The sequence below is a fragment of the Cnephaeus nilssonii genome, assembly GCF_951640355.1.
Source record: "Cnephaeus nilssonii genome assembly, chromosome: 3".
NCBI lineage: Eukaryota > Metazoa > Chordata > Mammalia > Chiroptera > Vespertilionidae > Cnephaeus > Cnephaeus nilssonii.
Genome location: NC_137074.1, coordinates 6,833,357 through 6,852,338, shown reverse-complemented (window position 1 = coordinate 6,852,338; position 18,982 = coordinate 6,833,357). Strand labels below are relative to the sequence as shown.

The following is an 18,982-nucleotide window of genomic DNA, read 5'->3' as shown; positions in this document are numbered from 1 at the left end:
ACCTGAACCAAGGCCCAGGCTAAGCGCCCGATGCGCTGACCCTCACCGTTGGCTGGCTGATACGGGGCAAAGATTAGGGGATGGTGGTTACTGTTTAAGGCAGGCGTCCTCAAACTACGGCCCGCGGGCCACATGTGGGTGTTTTTGCCGTTTTGTTTTTTTACTTCAAAATAAGATATGTGCAGTGTGCACAGGAATTTGTTCATAGTTTTTTTTAAACTATAGTCCGGCCCTCCAACGGTCTGAGGGACAGTGAACTGGCCCCCTGTTTAAAAAGTTTGAGGACCCCTGGCTTAAGGTATTAACACCCACAGATGGGAATATATTTCTTCCTTGTTTATTCTTTGTTCCACACCTAAACCTCTCTAATGTGTCAATATGCCCTAATACTTAGTGTTCAAGAGAGAAATAGGAAAATGGCTGAGCCCGATGTCCAGTTGAGTATAATGTGAGCTTTCTCTGACATGGACAGGAATGGCCCTAAGCGCCCTCTCTGGGAAATGACTCTCACAGTCCCCATGTCACCAGCAAGCCCTGAGCCTTCTGATTTGGGCAAGGAAATGTTAGGTTAGCCCCTGTCCCTGTAAACACCCCAGTGGCCCCGGCCCTGGCTCACCCACCACACCCAGTCCAGCCCTGCCTTTGCCAATCGGCCGCAGCCAGGACTGGCATCAGCCCAAAGTGAGAAACAAAACTCACCAGGAATGCCATTCCCTTCTTCCTCCCCCGTCTCTGCGCCCCTCTCCCGGACCCACTGTGCCCACCACCTGTCCTTCCGTACCTGCCCTAAGAAAGGATCTGATGGTCTCGTGCGTTTGGACACACGGCCAATCAGTAAAGGGCTACATGCAATCAGCACAATAAACCTCAAGGAATGCATATCTTAAACTGGTTTCCAGGCTGGGTGGGGGGGGCCGGGGGTAGTTTCCCACACCCCCAGAACACCACCCTCCACCCCCCCAGCTCTTTGGGTCACTACCTGCCCCATCCCCCTCTCCTCTCAGGGGAACAAGTGGCTCCAAGCAGAGTCACCTCCACTGGCAGGGCACCCTAGGGCCCCAAGAGGGGGCTGGATCCCGGGTGGGGGTGGGCTGCGAGGCCCTCTGCACACGCCTCCCTGAGCCTGGGCAGAGGCCCGATCATGCCCAGTGCGCCAAGGGAGCCGGGCGGGGCTGGGATCAAGTCAAGATAAGGGACGAGGTCAGTTTTGTGCAGAGAAACTGCAGCTGATGCTCAGGGGCCCACGTTGTGGTTTTCAGTTTTGTTTCATGTGATCTTCACGGAAGCAGCTCCCCGGAGACCAGCAGGCTCACTCGTCAGCTGATGCAACACTTAAACACACACACCACACACACATACCACACACCAAACACACACACACACACACACACACATACACACACCACACACATACACACCCCACACACCTCAGACACACACCACTCACCACACACACCACCACCACCACACACACACCACATACACACACACATACCACACACCACACACACCCCACACACCTCACACACACCTCACACACACACCACACCACCACACACACACACCACATACACATACCACACACCATACACACCCCACACACCCCACACACACACCCCACACCACACATCATACACACCACATACACATACCACACCCTACACACCACACACACACACACCACACCCCACACACCTCACACACACACCACACACACACACACCACACACACACCACTCACCACACACACCACCCCCCCCCACCACACACACACCCCTCACACACACACCACACACACACCACTCACCACACACACCACCCCCACCACCACACACACACATACCATGCACCCCACACACACCCCTTGCCTGGGCTCTTTTGCAGACAGGGCCCGCTGGCCCGGCCCCCGGATGTTCTGGAACCCTGCCCCACGAGCAGCCTGCAGGCAGCGCCCGGGTGCTGGGGGTGGAGGCCAGAACGGAGCCCGGCTGGCCCAGCAGCAGGGCCTGAGCTGCTCAAGGTCCCAGTCGAGATCTGGGCTCAAACCACAGAGCACCTGGTGGCTATTTTTAGTGACTCCCCTCCCCCTTGCTCCCCCAGCACACAGCTCAGCAGCAGCCCGGGAGGCGGCCCAGCTCTATCGGGCCTGTGTGAAAGCCCAAGGCCAGGCGGCTCTCCAGGGCCAAGGCAGGAGGCAGGCCCGCAGCAGGTAGAGCGGCCCGTGGCCTCTGGGTCTCCCACCTACCGTGCACCAGCGTCCCCCTCTGGTCAATCTGGAACACTCTGCTCGCCCACAGCCGCGGGAGCATGGGGGCCAGCGTGGAGACACCCACTGGGAACTCAGGGTCCTGCACCGTCACTCGGAGCTTCACGACCACGCTGCCGGCCTGGAGAGACACGACCTGCAGCCGCAGCTTCCCCCGCGTGCTCAGGTCCGACACGGCCGGCGGAAAGGCACTTTCGACCTGGCCGGGGAGAGGCGACAGCCCGGTTAGAGCCGATTCTCCATCAGCATCTTGGACACGGCCAAGCGGGGCCCCGGGTGTGGCTGCAGACGGGGCGCAGGACCCGTGTGTCCCCTGAAGAGGCACCCAGCAGCCAACCTCTTGGGGCAAGCAAATGTCCCCCAGCTCACTGCACCCCAACCGGGCCTCCCCTGGGACAGCGGACCGGGCGTTGGTGAGGACGGGCAGTGACCACGAGAGCCGGGCTCTCGGTCATGGAGCAGGAGAGACGCGGTGCCCTCTGGGTGCTCTGAACATCGCTGTGAAGGCAAATTGCGTGAGAGAGAGAGACAACGGGCTGCCGGACTGACGGATGGATGGACTGACTGACCCAGGGGGCCGCCAAGGAACAATCTCATGGCTGTCTGGCACTGTCCCCCACTTACAGGGCTGTCTCCCCCAGGACACACCCCGGCAGAGCCAGGGGCTCAGGGTCCGCCCTGCCGGAGCCAGGGAGACAGCAGCCTTCCCCCCCACCCAACCCCCCACCCCCGTTCCTGCCACACCATTCCTGCACACACGCAAATCCCATTGGTTTAAAAGCCAATTTTCCCCTAGGTGACTGTGGAGAGACAACCCTCCTCCGGTCTCTCGCATTTCTACACCGTTTGCAAGCAGAAGCCAGAACTGCCCTTTTGGCCCCGAATATCGTTCCGAGACGTTTGTCGGATGAACAGCCTGAGGGGGCGAGATCATGGCGCCAAGGACAGATGTGTTCCCTGTCTGAGAGAATAAAGGCCATGTCTCCTTGTGGAGTAAGGTTTGATCGGGTTTGCTCACAGCCCAGTTACAAAGGTTCGGGCTCCCCAAGCTTGGGGATCCCCTGCTGTGATGCAGACCTACTGCGTGCATCACCCACCTGGACCCCGCTGAGGCACCCCTGTGGGCCCCGGGGGCAGAGGGGGAACGGGCCCCAGCGGGACGCTCAGGCCGCCTGCTGTGCTGGACAAAGCCCGTTGTCTCTAACCCAGGCACCTCCTGTCTTCGGCCAGCGCCCAGCAACAGGAAGAGGCTGATGTATTAGCTTGCAGGAAGGGTAACGTCTTAGACCTTTCGTGGTTCTCGACTGTTTCTGAGTCGCTGTTTTCTTGGTCCTCCCAGGCCGGGTGCCAATGTCCCCCTTTAGCCACCGGGGAATGGGTGCCTGGTCCCTGCTTAGCGTTCCTGAGGAAGCCGCCCCGAAGAGGGAAGGCAGAGCCCTCAGATCCCAGGGAGGAAGTTCGACAGAAAACCCAGCTGTAGGATCCAGTGGGGTAGACCAGAAGTCGGCAAACTGCGGCTCACGAGCCACATGCGGCTCTTTGGCCCCTTGAGTGTGGCTCTTCCACAAAATACCACGTGCGGGCGCGGTATAAGAAGAGCAACAGTTTGAATACCACAGTGCGATTGAAACTTCGTGGCCCAGCCCTGACCGGTTTGGCTCAGTGGATAGAGCGTCGGCCTGCGGACTCAAGGGTCCCAGGTTCAATTCCAGTCAAGGGCATGTACCTTGGCTGCGGGCACATCCCCAGTGGGGAGTGTGCAGGAGGCAGCTGATCGATGTTTCTCTCTCATCGATGTTTCTAGCTCTCTGTCCCTCTCCCTTCCTCTCTGTAAAAAATCAATAAAATATATTAAAAAGAAAGAAAGAAAGAAAGAAAGGAAGGAAGGAAGGAAGGAAGGAAGGAAGGAAGGAAGGAAGAAAGAAAGAAAGAAAGAAAGAAAGAAAGAAAGAAAGAAAGAAAGAAAGAAAGAAAGAAAGAAAGAAAGAAAGAAACTTCGTGGCCCATGCGCAGAAGTCGGTTTTCAGCTCTCAAAAGAAACTTCAATCGTTGTACTGTTGATATTTGGCTCTGTTGACTAAGGAGTTTGCCAACCACTGGGGTAGACCATTTGAATCCAAAACATGTATTTCAAAGATGGCGTGGCCCCAAATCTAGATTAAGTCCCCCATAAACGAAGAGGGGGAAGTATTTGAGTAATGGCTTAGGTGGGCTCCTCGCTCGGGGCATCAGGGACAGCTCCCCGCGCCCCTCCTCGGCTTTACCTCCTGGAGCAGCTGCCGGGAGAAGGCCCGGTACTCGGGGCTGGCGCGGTCCAGCAGTGGCTCCGTCACGGTGCGGTCCAGGATCCTCACTGTGACTCCAAACACACGGGCCTCTGAGACAGACAATCGTGCACATTAGCTGCAACCCAGGGAGCCAACATCACATGGTTTTCTGTCAACGCTTTTCATAAAGCCTACGCTTTGAGAGAAATTTAAAAAAAAAAAATAGATCAAGGCCTGCACCACCCAGGTACCGCCATGACCAGGCAAAGGGGGGCTCAAACCATGGGGCAGGGCAAAAGTCAGCCACCTGGCGGAGTCGTGTGGCCACGCCAGCTGCCTTCCGGACGCCAGAATGCCCGGTTCATTCCTACCCGGGTTTGTTTGGGGGAAAGTTCTCTCCTGGCCCTGACACAGCGGGCGGGGCAGGCCCTGGTCAGGTGCACCGTGTGGGAAACGAGGTGCGCTTCCTGCAGGTTTCGCAAAGCGCTCAGGCCCTGGTTTGGGGAAGTTATACACACGCAGCCTGAGGGGTTAAGTGTCACAGAAGGTCTTTCGATGCCTGCAGGACGCAGTGAGGGGAGCGAGGGAGCCCATGGTGGCCACGACCCCCAGGCATTGCTCAGAGGACACGGAGCGCCTGCCTCCCCATTAGGACGGCGGGGCCAAGTCCATGCCTGCCCTGCCTGGTTATAAGAAGTTTGAATTTCTGGGGCCAACAGAATCGGGATAGAAAGACCAGCTCAGCTCACAGGAAACACACGGTGCTCAGACGAGGGCCTCACCGGTTCTGACGGTCAGCATGGCGGTGACATTGGTCCTGCACGCCTGGTAGCTGGCCTTCACCCCATACAGCACCCCGGCCTCCAGCCCCGTCACCTCCAGGGTCGTCGCCTGGGTCCTGACACTCCTGAGCAGCTCCTCACCCCTGGAAACCTGCACGTGGAAGGTGCGGTTCTGGGTGGAATTTAAACGCCAGGACACTTGAAAGCTGCTGCTGGTGACATTGAGGATCATGTAGTCTGTGATGGGAGGGCCGTCTGTGAACACACAGAAAGCGAAGCATCGGAGGACGTCAGAGAGGCAGCAGAAGCAACATCAACAAGTGGAACCCCTCAAACAAAAACGCTTCTGCACAGCAAAGGCAACCACCCACAAGACGAAAAGGCAACCTAGGGAATGGGAGACGATATTTGCAAATCACACATCTGGTAATATGTATGAAACTCATACATATTATGAATCCAAAGTATGTATGAAACTCATACAACTCAACGGCAAAAAAAAACACACCAAATAATCTAATTACAAAATGAGCAAAACATCTGAGTACACATTTCCCCAAAGAAGACATACAGATGGCCAACAAGCACAGGAAAAGACGCTCAACATCACCCATCATCAGGAAAATGCAATCAAAACCGCAATGAGATACACCTATCAGAACGGCTATCCTCAGGAAGACCAGAGGTCAGTGCCGGTGAGGGTGTGGGGGGGAGAAGGGAACCCTTGTGCACTGTTGGTGCAGCCACTGTGGGAGGCAGTACAGAAGCGCCTCAAAGGATTAAGGCTATAGAGCTGCCACGTGATCCAGCAAGCCCACTGCTGGGCACTTACCCGAAGGAAAGGAAAGCACTGTCTCCAAGCAACGTGTGCGCCTCAGCGTTCACCGCAGCCTCACTCACAATAGCCAGGACGTGGACACAACCTCAGCTGTCGCTGCAGCTGTGCCATTAGGGTGTGTCATGGGCTGAACCGCATCCCCCAACATCCACAGGGTGAAGCCTTAACTTGGTGGGACAGTATTTGGAGACAGGTCTTTATAGAGGTAACCAAGTTCAAGTTAGGTAATTAGGGTGGGCCCTTCTCCAATCTGACCATGCCCTTTTTAAAAATATATATGCTTTGATTGATTTCAGAGAGAGGAAGGGAGAGGGAAAGAGAGTTAGAAACATCAATGATAAGAGAGAATCATTGACCGGCTGCCTCCTGCACGCCCCTTACAGGGGATTGAGCCCACAACCCGGGCATGTGCCCTGACCAGGAATCAAACTGTGACCTCCTGGTTCAAAGCTCCACCCTCAACCACTGAGCCACACCAGCCAGGCTGACTGTGTCCTTTTAAGAAAGAGAGCCAGATTCAGGAACCAGGCTTCTTACATTTTCATATGAAAAATCCATGTGTTGGGGAGCAATACTCTAATATAAAACTCTAGCATGTAATATTCTAAAAAAAACAATTAACATATATTTTAATATTTAAATATAATTAATCTCTGTTTTTGAAGAAAACTTCTGGCATACAACAGGCACCTAAGAAATATGAATTATGTAAAAAGTAGTTTAGCCCTCAGTCTAGGCACAACAATTCTTACATCAGAATCTATAAAAAAGCAAGTCATGAGGATTTGTAAAAAACTTTTGTGAAACCATAGTAAAAAGACACAGTTAAGACGTGTCTAAAGTTTCCCAAAGCCCTTCGTGAAAGGCTTCATAAAACACGTTTTCTAGGATCATGAAAACAATCCCACCTTTCCAGACAAATGTGTATGTTTCCTTTCAGTAAAAAAAAAATAAAAACCAGTGTAATTCAACCCATTTTCCTTTCTGCCTTGGCTGCCAAGAGGCTCAGAATCAAGGTTAGTGCCTCACCCTAGTCCTATGACTCAGCCCTGCTGTGTCTTCCTCCAACTGAGCACGGAGCTGCCTATTATAAATGGGGGTGCCCCGTGGGTGCATGTGAACTCCTGTGGATCCCCCTCAAAGCAGGTGGAGATAAATCCCCCCCACCGCCTTACTTGGATGGGACTGGGGACCTCCACCTTAATTCTCACTGTGCCCTGACCACTCTCCCAGGATGGGAGGTAGAGTGTGGTTGAGGAAGACACATCTCTCCAGAACTGTGAGAGAATACATTACTGCTCTTTTAGTCTTTTTTTTTTTTTTTAAATAAACTTGATCACCTTCTTTTGCTTTTCTTTTTACCTTTTTTCTGCTGTTTTACACCACCAGGTGTGTGGCCCTTTGTTACAACAGCCACAGGAAACGAACCCACCTCCCAGCCTCTTTAACTACTTTTCAAGGCAGCTGTTGGCTGGACAGCCACTTGGAAAATTATCCGTGTTGCTGCGGAATCAGCCAGCTTCTGACACACTCGGCCAAAGCCCTCCGCTCTGTCAGAGCTGGAGGCCTGTTACACTGGACACGATGCCTCTGCCCCTTGTGCTCGAACCCGGGTTTTCGTCCTTCATTAGCCAGGACATCTGCTCTCGCGGCCCTTCAGCTTTCTGACGACCCTCGTATAATGAGGCCCTTGAAAATAACACCCAGCCCCTGAGTCGGTGCGACCCAAGGACACTGCTGCCATGTGCCTCCCCGACCTTCGTTTGGGAACGTGACCTTTAGCTCGGTGAGCACATTGGATTCCCTGTGTCCCTGGGTCTGGGCCTTGTTGCTTTGGGGCAGCCCTGACCCGCCTCTGGGGAAGCAGGATGGAGCCTGCCTGCTGGGAATGCTGCCTTTGCCAGGGTACCCTGGGTCAGGCCGCTCCCCTTTTCCCTGGGGCCTGTCACCCTGAGACCTGACCCTCGTAAAGGTAGAAATGCTGAGGATGCGAGCCAAGAGCCTGAGCATTCAGTTAGGGACGAGGGGGTCTTGGCGTGGTGAACGGCCTGCCAGCCTGGCTGCCTGTGAAGCGGGCAGCCCTGCCCTGGTCAAGCACGCGCTTTTTTATGGTGCTGACCAGGTATCGGGCTCCAGCGGAGACGGGGACCAGGGCAGACAGTTAGGAGGGTCCTAGAACAGTTCCTCCCCGTCCGAAAAGCAGAGCGTGTTCCTGGAACGTCACATGCCAACCAGGCAACATTTCCTACGGTCTCTGTTCTGTGCAAGAATCCAGCTGCCCCGTGTGTCATTAATCGAATGACTAATTTCACAAGAAAAGCATGTGAAATTTGTGCTGTATTTTCCACGGGTTTGTACCTCTAAGCCATTCCAGCAGATTGCTCATTTATATTAGCTTCTAAATTTAAACCATGTGCTGCTTCCCTTAGCAATATGCTGTTGGAATTCACTCTGTTTCAGAGCTGGCAACGCTGGGTTCGCCTGTTCTGCCCGGTGGGGAGTGGAGCCGGGCGGGGCAGCTTTCCCTTTACCTGTGGGACAGCCCTTTATCTGGACGGAACCTTGTAACGCAGTATCCGGGCAGCATGGCAAAGTCTGGCTGGCAACATCCCTAACTATAAATAGAGTCTAATGTCTTTTTCAGATTACTGACCACAGTATTTTCAGTAACTGATTCAAGGCTTCTATTCTCAGTGACGGACAGGATTCTCCCCCCAGAGGCCACAGTGTAGATCCAAGGATGGTCTACAGGGGAGTCTGTGCAAAGCTTTGTGGGCCCAGTTGTGCGTGGAGGGCACTCACAGTTCTAATTAGACCCACATAGTGGAGGAGTGCCCTGTTGCTACAGGTGGGCTGGTATGTTCACCACTCAACACTCAGAGATCCTAGGAACAGCCACCATTCAAACCTCCCTCTTCATTCATTGATATTAAATACTAGAGGCCCGGTGCATGAATTCATGCACAGATGGGGTCCCTCCCGGCCAATCAGGGCCGTCTCACCCAGTCCTGGGAAGGGACCCCAGGAGGTTGGCTGGCTGTGGGAGGTTGGCTGTGGGAGTGCACTGACTACCAGGGGGCAACTCCTGCATTGAGCATCTGCCCCCTGGTGGTCAGTGCACGTCATAGCTACTAGCCGGTCATCCGGTCATCCAGTCATAATGGTCGCTTAGGCATATATATTGAGTGTCTACTATTTGCCAAGTACAGGACTCACTGGAAGTGATCAGGAGACCTGCTTTGTGGAGCTTCATCCTGGAGGAAGTAGAACATTCCAGTGATGAAGACTGACCCTCCAGGTCCTCAAGTGGAGCTGGTTCCCAGCCCCTCCCAGCATCAACCCGCAGCCTCCACCCTCACCCCTCCATGGCAAAGCGGGAAGAGTCAGCAAGGACCCTGCACTCATTATCCAGTTGAGTTCTGGTCACCTAAGGAAACAGTCCACAGCCCTAGAACCCTGGTCAGCTCCCGAACCTCCACATGAATGAAGGAGGAAAGGGCACGGCCACCCGGGGGCACAATGCTGTGACGAGGGCAGCCTCTGGGGGATGCACTGTGGGGCAGTTGCCTGGCGGGGTTGTTCTAAGGGTTAAATAAGGTGATGGTGTAAAGGTGCTTATTAAAGAGCCCGGGTGACTTACGTGCTAAGCAGCTCTTGACTGTGTTACTATCAACAAAGGGAGAGTCTTCACTGTTACATTCCTTTAAAGGGGACAGGACATGCGAATTAAATTAAGTGATCCAAAAGTGAGTATAACAGTATTCTCCATAACCACTTCACCCTGCTAATGAAAGTTCTCGTTTCTATAGCAGAATGTTGGAAGCCACCTTAATGCCCCCCATGAGGCAGATAGCTGAGACATGATATCACTGCCATACGCCATCATTATTACTCAACCATCGAAATTAGGATGATGAAGACCAGGTTGCTTCTTGGAAGCCTCTACAAGAGTATGAGTGAAGAAAGCAGAACACAAAACTGCACGCATAGCAGGATTTAAATAGGGTAGAAAACCTGGAAGAGAACAGGGAAAAAGAAAACCGTTTGCTGGCGCGCTGGGACTGGGGGTGACTTAGCTTTCCGCTGTTGTTAGAATGTTGCTAAAGTAATAAATCAGATTCTGCAATAACAAGAGAAAGTTTTAGTGGCCAAATTGAATAAGCAGTATCTGCTCTAAGCTGAACTCTGAGAGAGGTACCGAGTCCATCGAGCCCCATCGTGCAATCTCCTCTCCCACTAACGCCCAGTCTGTGGTTTGCGCCCAGCTGTCCTGGGAGGCCTGGTGTTTATCTAGCAGACACACCTCCCTGCCACACCCACTACCTCACCACCAGCCACCTGCTTCCAGGACCCTCTCTGTACTTTACCTCCCTGCTTCCTGCCTTGCCCCGAGCCACTTGCATTGGGATAAGTTGCTCCATAGAATAGGAAACCCCACATAACAGGGTTTGACCCCTGTCGGGTGTACCCTTTGTGTAGGAAACATCTACGGTACCTGAGGCCCAGGCCTCTTCATTGTCTCTGCTTCCCCATCACTAGTGTCTGAGCCTCATCCTCAAGGTCACCCTGTGGCTCAGATGGCCGAGGGGGCCTCAGCCATCATAATCCTGTGCTCGGCCTGGTCTTAGCAGGGCCTGTAACCATAAGCAGTCTTCCTCATTCCCATGGAAACTTCTGCCATGTCTCATTGGCTAAGACAAGTCACATGACTAGGTAGGGAACCGTAGTCTCTTCAACTAACATTTCGACACAAAACTCAATCTAACTTCTGTCACGACGGAAGGAAAGAGTGGATTTGTGGTCTGCCATGACTCCTCTAGTCTGTTCTTCACCAGCATAGCAGGCACAGTACCTGGTGCATTACAGGCACTCATTAAAATGTCTCCTGTAAGTGAATGAATGAATGCTCACTTATTGGTCCCTTCCTGTCCAGCCATGCAAGCTGAGCTTCTCCGGCTCACCATCCAGCTGCACCTGCAGCCTCACTCACCTCCAGACAGCCCTACAGGCTGTGGCCACTAAGCTTCTCCTGACCACATGCTGGCCACCAGAGCAGCTGCAGGTGACTGTCATCTCAGCTGGGGAAGCCCCGGGCAGGCGGGGAGGCGGGGGAGATGTCCAAGAGCCGCTTTACAGAACAGAGAAAGCTTGACTGGGTGCCGGAGCTGCAAGAATCGACCAGGTTCTCTCCCATCAGCACACGAGCCTGCTCTGGCATCACCCTTCTTCCAGAAAGGCCCTCCTGGGAGTCTGCCCTTCCTCCAGGCTCTGCTGGGTCTCTGCACCTCCTCCTTGTAAACACTCCTGAGACTGTCTTTCCTACTGTTCTTCCCATCTCACTCCATCCCTTTGCAAGCCCCTCCTCCTAAATAGCTGGGTTCCTCAGCCCCAGGCACCAGGCCCCCTCTCCAGACCCCCAACCATGCCCATAGTGAAATGCTTCCTGGACGCTGATGACCCCAGATTCCCGTATGCAGCTCAGCCCCCTCTGAGCTCCAGCACCCAATATGGAGCTTAGTCAGCATCCTGGCCGCTCCACTCAATTTCAGCCCCTTCTCAATTTAAACAATTATTGTTAAAAATAATCATTATAACCCTAGTCTTCCCCCAACTCATTCGGGAATTGTCATCTATTACACTGTTCGGCCAACACATCTGCATGCTGCCTCATTTCTCTCTTGCTCTTTTACATCTAATTAATCTGTAATCCCAGGGCTGGTCCAGGTTATTCCTGGGCCCAGTGTAAGTATTAATCAGGCCCTTTCACTCTCAGTGTCCTGATTTAAACAATAAATTACACAGGCATCCTACTCATATGCATCATGCCCGCCAAGCATCTGGCATGCTCTCCGCTGAGTTTCCTGAGAGCAGAAATGATGATCTACTCATACGTGTTTCTATTGCCAGCATCTCGCACAGATTGGTTCAATTGGAGAAAGAAGGTGAGAGGAGCCGGGTATGAGAGCCAGAACAATCTACAGAACCAGGTGACCGTTCTCTGCCCAGGAGCCAGCCGTTCACCTTTGCGAGAAGAGAGGATCTCTGTGGTCCACGGCCCACCTAGACTGAAAGGGTTCCTTAGCCAAGTCCTGTGGCATCTTACCTTCACACGGGCCGTCCAGCTTCTGGGGAGACGAGGCCGGCGCCTCTGGGTGGCGGACACACTGGTATGAGCCCTCCGTGTTTAAACACAGTTCCCTTTCAGAGCAGGCGTTGAGTTCCTCATGCAAACACTCATTCACATCTATTGAAAAGAAGAGCAGGTGAGTGGCTACCACCTGGCCGTTCTCACTAGCCTCCAAGTGTGTGTCCTCTGAGCTGAGGAAGTGGACGGGGCAGTGGGCCCGGGTGCTGTTTGAAGCCCCGACTCAGAAAGCCTGCAGAGCAGCTGGCCCACGGCTCAGGACACGTGCCGCGCTCGCCTGCAGCTGTCATATTGAGCTTGGGCGGCTGCGGATGCCTGAGCCCATCGCTTTGGGGCTGCATTGAGTCTAAGGGTCGTGAAATGATGGGTCCAAGCATCCTACCCGTGAACTGGTCTGGTGGATGGGCTCCTTTCTGGACTGAGAAAGGAAGCAGAGCGGCCCCTGGCATTCAGAGGTGGCCTGTCACTCACAGCTGGGTCCTTCCCTCTCCTACCGACAGAAACCGTCGCAGAACACACACGGCTACTCCCCGACCAGGATAAAGCGAAACAGAACCATATCACTGCACGATTTTACCAAAGCCAGGCAAAAAAAAGACCACTGTGCTACCCTCAGAATGTCACACACACCCCTTGGGCAAAAGGAGTGGCTCTTCATTTTTTACTAATTATAGCTTATCTTCAGGCAAATTTGCTCCTCTTGTTGAGATACCCAATCATAGAACCCCACTATCTGACAGCATCCAATCTAGAACAAAGCCCTGGATCAAAAAACCACCCAGTCAAAGCCCACATCCCATAACAGATTCTCCCACCTGCCCCCTCCTGCCCCAAGCCTGTGGCGTGCCTTCGCTCCCCCCTCCAGTGCTAACCCCCATCTGTTCACCCACAGGTCCGTTCCTGGTCTCCGGCGGGGGGCCTTCACAGGCCGACAGGCACTTCTCTCATTGGCACGAGTGGGCTTGGTCCTCAAGCACATGTGTGGGTTTTCAGGGAATTAAAGACCCAGAGCCTGGCATCCTCCTATGTGACCTTCACTGTCCTAGGAGGAGCTTCCCCACAGGAGCAGCCACCTTCCCAGGGGAGCAGGGGACTCAGATCCTCCTGTCCTGGGACAGGACGTGCTGCTGGCGCCGTGGGCTCGCTCACACCCTACCGCGCTCCTTCCACGTCACACGGCAGCTGAGCGCGGAGCCAGAGGCCGTGTGGTCCACAGCTCCAAGTATTTACTGCCTGGCCCTTTTCAAGTGTTTGCTAACCCCTGATATAGACCAAACATGAGAAGAAAAAGGAAAAGGAAAAAAAGAAAAAGAAGAAGAAGGAGGAGGAGGAGGAGGAGGAAGAGGAGGCGGAGGAGGAGGAGGAGGAGGAGGAGGAGGAGGAGGAGGAGGAAGACCAGGTAATTTCTTCCAGAAACAAGTCCATATCTGTGTGCTTCACCAAATCCAACTTGGTACACGTTCTGCTGACAAAGCCTTCTGGGTACAAGGATGTCCTTGGCGAGGGTGGGAAAGAGGCAAGAAGGGGACATGGAGGAACCTGAGAACTGACGGAAGAAATCCTTGTATGTTCTGGGGTCTGTCCACCAGCACCCACCTGGATGGAAGTGGGGACCTGGCAATGGGAGCGTGTGGTGGAGACACAGTTTAACTTGGTTTGGACCAGAATGGGCTAAAGGGGTCAGCCCCCCCTCGCCTGCCGGATTATTTTTCCACTCCTCCCCCCGCCCCAAGGAGAGGACCGGGGGAAAGCACACCTTGCACCTGGAGGTTGATCACCTCATAGACACGCTTCACGATGCCGTCCAACACCGTAGACACGTTGGCCACAGGCACCGGCCGCGGCAGGCCCAGCAGCAGCCGCGACACTGTGGTCGAGGTGTCCCCGCAGGCCGAGTGCAGGTGGTAGACAGCGGCGTCCGTCGGCCGCAGGGCGCTGGTCACCTGTGAAGCCAGAGTTAGAGCGTCAGCCTGGGAAAGTGCCCCCATCGGACAGACAGGGAGACTGAGGCCCGGAGAATCTACGTGAATTGCGCGTGCGCCATTCGGGTCTGCAGGAGGGAACCCCTACGATAGTTTATTTCCGTCATCACCCCAGTGAAAGCGCTGCAAGCCAGATTATAAATACTTCTGCAGCGCTGGCTGTCATGGGCTGAACAGCGGCCACCCCCACCCCCACCCCCCGAATCCTTATGTTGAAGTCCTAACCCAGGACTTCAGAACGGGCCCTTCTTTGGACATAGGGTCTCCGTGGATGAAATCAGATGAGGTCATTCGGGTGGGCCTTTGCCCAGTGCGACTGGTGTCCTTACACAAAGAAGATGTTTGGACACAGAGACGGACGCTGATAGAAGGAACTGCTGTGGGGACACAGGGAGAAGACAGCCACCTACATGCCAAGGAGAGGGGCCTGGGAGGGAGCCTCCCCTCACAGCCTCAGAAGGAGCAGCCCTGCCCGCACCTCGATCTCAGGCCTCCAGCCTCCAGACCTGTGGGACCCTAAGTGTCTGTTATCCAAGCCCCCCCAGTCTGTGGCGCTCTGTCATGGCCACCCCCCCGAAAAAACACCGGTCGGCCCCCGGGCCCCGCGGTCCCCACCCTCACAGCTCACGACAGAGGGTCACATCAGGAATTAGAGAACTGGGCGTCAAGCTTCATGTTGCACATCTGACTTCTTTAGCTTTCGTGGCCCCTTTTCTCACTTCATCTGAATCCTTTCTGCTCCAGCCTGATATCTCTTTAAGCTCCTTCCATGCACTGTTTAAACCGCACAGCCACTGTCTCCGACAGGACTACGACTATTTCTAGTTAAAGCAAGTGGTATCTAAGGCACAGAGAGGTTAAGTAACTTGCCCAAGGCCACACAGCTGATGAGTGGCAGCACTGGGATTTGAACCCAGGCAGTCTAGCTCCTGAGCCATGCTCTCACTGGCTATTTAGCTGGGCCACCTTCTCCTCCAGCTCGGGCAGGTAAGAAGCATCCAGGGCTCGCCCGCCCCTCTCGAAATGCCTCTCAAGTCGCTTTACTGGACAGCCCAGAGCAAAGGGAGTGTGTGTGCCATCTGTTCTGCGGGGAAGGGATCCAAGTCCGGGTCTACCCCCTCCCCGTCACCCATGGGACACATCTGTGGGATCTGAAAGTCCAGCAAAACCAACCACGGAGTGTGTGGGGCCCAGTGCAGAAGCAAAACTGGGGGCCTTACTCAAAAAGTGTGAAGCATTTCAAGAGGCAACGCCAGAGCATTAAGCAAAGTGTGGGACCTGGTGAGCCTGGGCTCACGCCAGGGGACACGGGCCCACGTGGCCCTGAGTGCAGACCACACCCTGGAGAGACCTCCATCCGTGAGGATGGCAACGCCCCGGCCACCGCCGGGTAAAGTCGTCCTGGCTGGAAGGCTCTGCAGTGTCAGCAAGGGTGAGCCGTGTCTGCAGCAGGAACAGTCGCCCCTCAGCGGACATGTGGCCTTGTTCAGAGACATGTGTGGCTGTCCCAGCTAGGCATGCGTCTGGGTGCTTGTGCAAAGAGGCCAGGCATGCTGTGCAATCCCATGATGACAGGCAGCCCCCGCCACAGAGAGCCATCCAGCCCCGAACAGCGATCGTGTCGGGTAAAGGTCCCCATCCAGCCCTTCCCAGCGCGCTGGGGATCGAGGGGGAGGCCAGTGAGGGCCCAGCTCTGGGGCCCAGGCCATCTACACTGGGCACCCTTTGGTTTAAGCAACAGCCTGTTAGAAGATTAGGGGTTCCGTGTTCTACCCCATGATGGTGTACGGCTTAAACACCGTGTGTGTCAGACTTCAAACTGCACACTTTTGTGTGTGCACTTCGTTGCACACAAATCGCACCTCTTTGAAACTTTGTTTTTAAACTAGGAATCTGCATCTGCTTCAGAGTCGGGCGTTCTAAGTTCACTCGTGGAACCCCTCCCCAACCCCTGGTTTGCACTGGCGCCAGCAGGGCGGCCTGCCCCTCGCCCGCCCCTCACCCACCATGGAGTGCAGCAGCCGCATGTGATCCAGGAGCCTGGCGTCCACCTGCTGGAGTTCCCTGAAGTCCATTTTCACCAGGACGGTCACGTTGTACCAGGAATGCACCCAAGTCCCCTCTGGAGCTGCAGGGGGCACAGGCTGATGAGCTACAGGCCCGGGACCAGGTGTGGCCACCAGAGGCCCTGGGCTGAGAAGGGGGAGGGGAGGCCTGGACGGCAGGAGCTGGTCCGTCTGCATTCACCCTCCTGCATGGGGGACTGCCGCATGGCCGGCATGGGACACCGCCCCCACCTCCTGTCCCACCCTTCTCTTACATTGTAATATTTGTAATCTTGTATATACTACATACTACATTTTTGGAGATAATGTATACTAGACAATAACGTGTGTAATATATATTTTATACGATATGTAGACTGTGTATACACTGAGTGGCCAGATTATTATGATCTCTGAACGCATAATAATCTGGCCACTCAGTGTATATCCTATATAATAAAAGGCTAATATGCAAATTGTCCCCTCGACCAGGAGTTCGACCAGCAGGCAGGCGGGCCAACCGCCCATGTCCCCTCCCCCTGGCCAGGCTGGCCGGACCCCCACCCATGCACGAATTCATGCACCAGGCCTGAATATATAGTATTAGGGCTTCCGTGTTCTACCCCATGATGGTGTACGGCTTAAACACCGTGTGTGTCAAACTTCAAACTGCACACTTTTGTGTGTGCACTTGGTTGCACATAAATCACACCTCTTTGAAACTTTGTTTTTAAACTAGGAATTTACATGTGCTTCAGAGTCAGGCATTCTAAATTCACTCGTGGAACCCTCCCCAACATCTGGTTTGCACTCCCCAACATCTGGTTTGCACCCCTCCCCAACATCTGGTTTGCACTGCAGGCTTGCCCGCCCCTCACCCACCATGGAGTGCAGCAGCCGCACGTGAGTGTATAGTAAAATAGCATAATTAATATATGTGATATATAATACTTTACATTATTTATACTATACTAATACTAGACTATATTATCTTACCTAATAATAGACAAACAGCCCTGACTGGTTTGGCCCAGTGGATAGAGCGTTGGCCTGCAGACTGAAAGGTCCCAAGTTCGATTCCCGTCAAGGGCATGTACCTTGGTTGAGGGCACATCCCCAGTAGGGGGTGTGCAGGAGGCAGCTGATCGGTGTTTCTCTCTCATCGATGTTTCCAACTCTCTCTCCCTCTCCCTTCCTCTCTGTAAAAATCAATAAAATATATTTTAAAAAAATAGACAAACATGTAAATTGACCGTACCTCCGCTACGCCACCAGCCAATCAGGAGTGATGTGCAAATTAACCCAACAAAAATGGTGGTTAATTTGCATACACAGGTGCCCGAGTGATGGGGGCGGGATGCTTGCATCATCGCCATGGCGACAATGCAGGTGTTCTGTCCCACCCCAGTCTCTCAGGGCCTCTGGGCAGCGTGGGAAGGCGGGGCCCGAGTGGAAAGGCGGTGCCGGCAGCCAGGGAAAGGAAAGCCCATTCTAGCATGAATCTTCATGCATCGGGCTTCTAGTAAAATATAATGAAAATATCATATATTTCATATATATCATCTAGTAACATATAAAGAAAATATCATATATATAATGTATATGATATTTTCTTTTTTAATCCTCACCAGAAGATATGTATTTTTTTTATTGATTTTGAGAGAGAGAGAGAGAGAAACATCAATATGAGAAAGAAACATCAATCAGCTACCTCCCACATGCACCCCAACTGGGGATCAAACCCATAACCTAGGTATGTGCCTTGCCCAGCACATACTTAGGTTATGGAATCAAACCTGCAACCTTTTGGTGATAGGACAACATTCCAACCAACTGAACCACCCAGCCAGGGCAATGAATATGATATGTTTATTCTTAGCTCTGAACCTTGACCAACCCATTCTCCAAGGTCAAGACCAGAGCCTTCCAGACCAGATAGGCATGCCCTGAGGGCTGGGCCACGGGCCTGCCAGGCAGGTGCTATGAGCAGGATTTCGGGCCCCTGTGGCGTTTCAGGAGCAGCTACCAGACAGGTCGGCTTCCAATAAGTGCCACCTGCCACGGGACTCCAGGGCGCCCCAGGCAACTGGGGAAACTTGGGTCACTGCTCTGCCAGGAAGGCCTGTGAGCCCTCCCCACCCCCTGAGGCGTCAGTGGTCAGAGACATTGCAGAGAATTTGCACTGAGTGGGAGTGGGATGGGCCCACACACAGCTGTGGACTCCCCGTGATATCGTGACCTTGGCTGAGGTTCCTGGAAATCACACCCCAACCTTCACCAGATCAGGACCAGGCCCCATCCCATGGGCGGCTGCCTCACTGGGCACCTGCTTTGCTGCAGGTCTCAGTCCTACCTTGGGGTGCAGGGGCCACACAGCGGTGGCCCCACGAAAAGGAACAGCATTTCTGAAGTCCAGGGCAGTCGGCGTCCAGGGTACACGGCGAGGTGGATGCTTCCTGCCCCTCCTTCGGGCAGACGCCGGGTCTTGATGCAAACTCCCCGGACCGATTCAGGGCTGGGGGAGAGCAATTAGCAGCTAATGATGTCAGCAATAAAAACCGGGTGAGCCGCTCAGGCAACCCCTCCGGGTGCCTCCCGACGCTCGTTCCGTCCGTGCAGCCGCTCAAGGGCGATGGCCAGGCCTGGGCAGCGCCATT

At 54.1% G+C, this 18,982-nt stretch overlaps 1 protein-coding gene across 1 annotated transcript in view; it reads right to left on the bottom strand.

The window, feature by feature from the left end:
- The window catches only part of UMODL1 (uromodulin like 1), a gene marked incomplete at its 5' end in the record, with an annotated part of 54,295 nt that overhangs the window by 27,311 nt on the left and 8,002 nt on the right, over positions 1-18,982 (bottom strand). Inside the window, 7 exon segments of the mRNA XM_079767256.1 lie at positions 2,246-2,465; positions 4,531-4,643; positions 5,316-5,570; positions 12,257-12,397; positions 14,055-14,241; positions 16,287-16,408; positions 18,679-18,840. Of these exon segments, the coding sequence (XP_079623382.1) occupies positions 2,246-2,465; positions 4,531-4,643; positions 5,316-5,570; positions 12,257-12,397; positions 14,055-14,241; positions 16,287-16,408; positions 18,679-18,840 (1,200 nt within the window).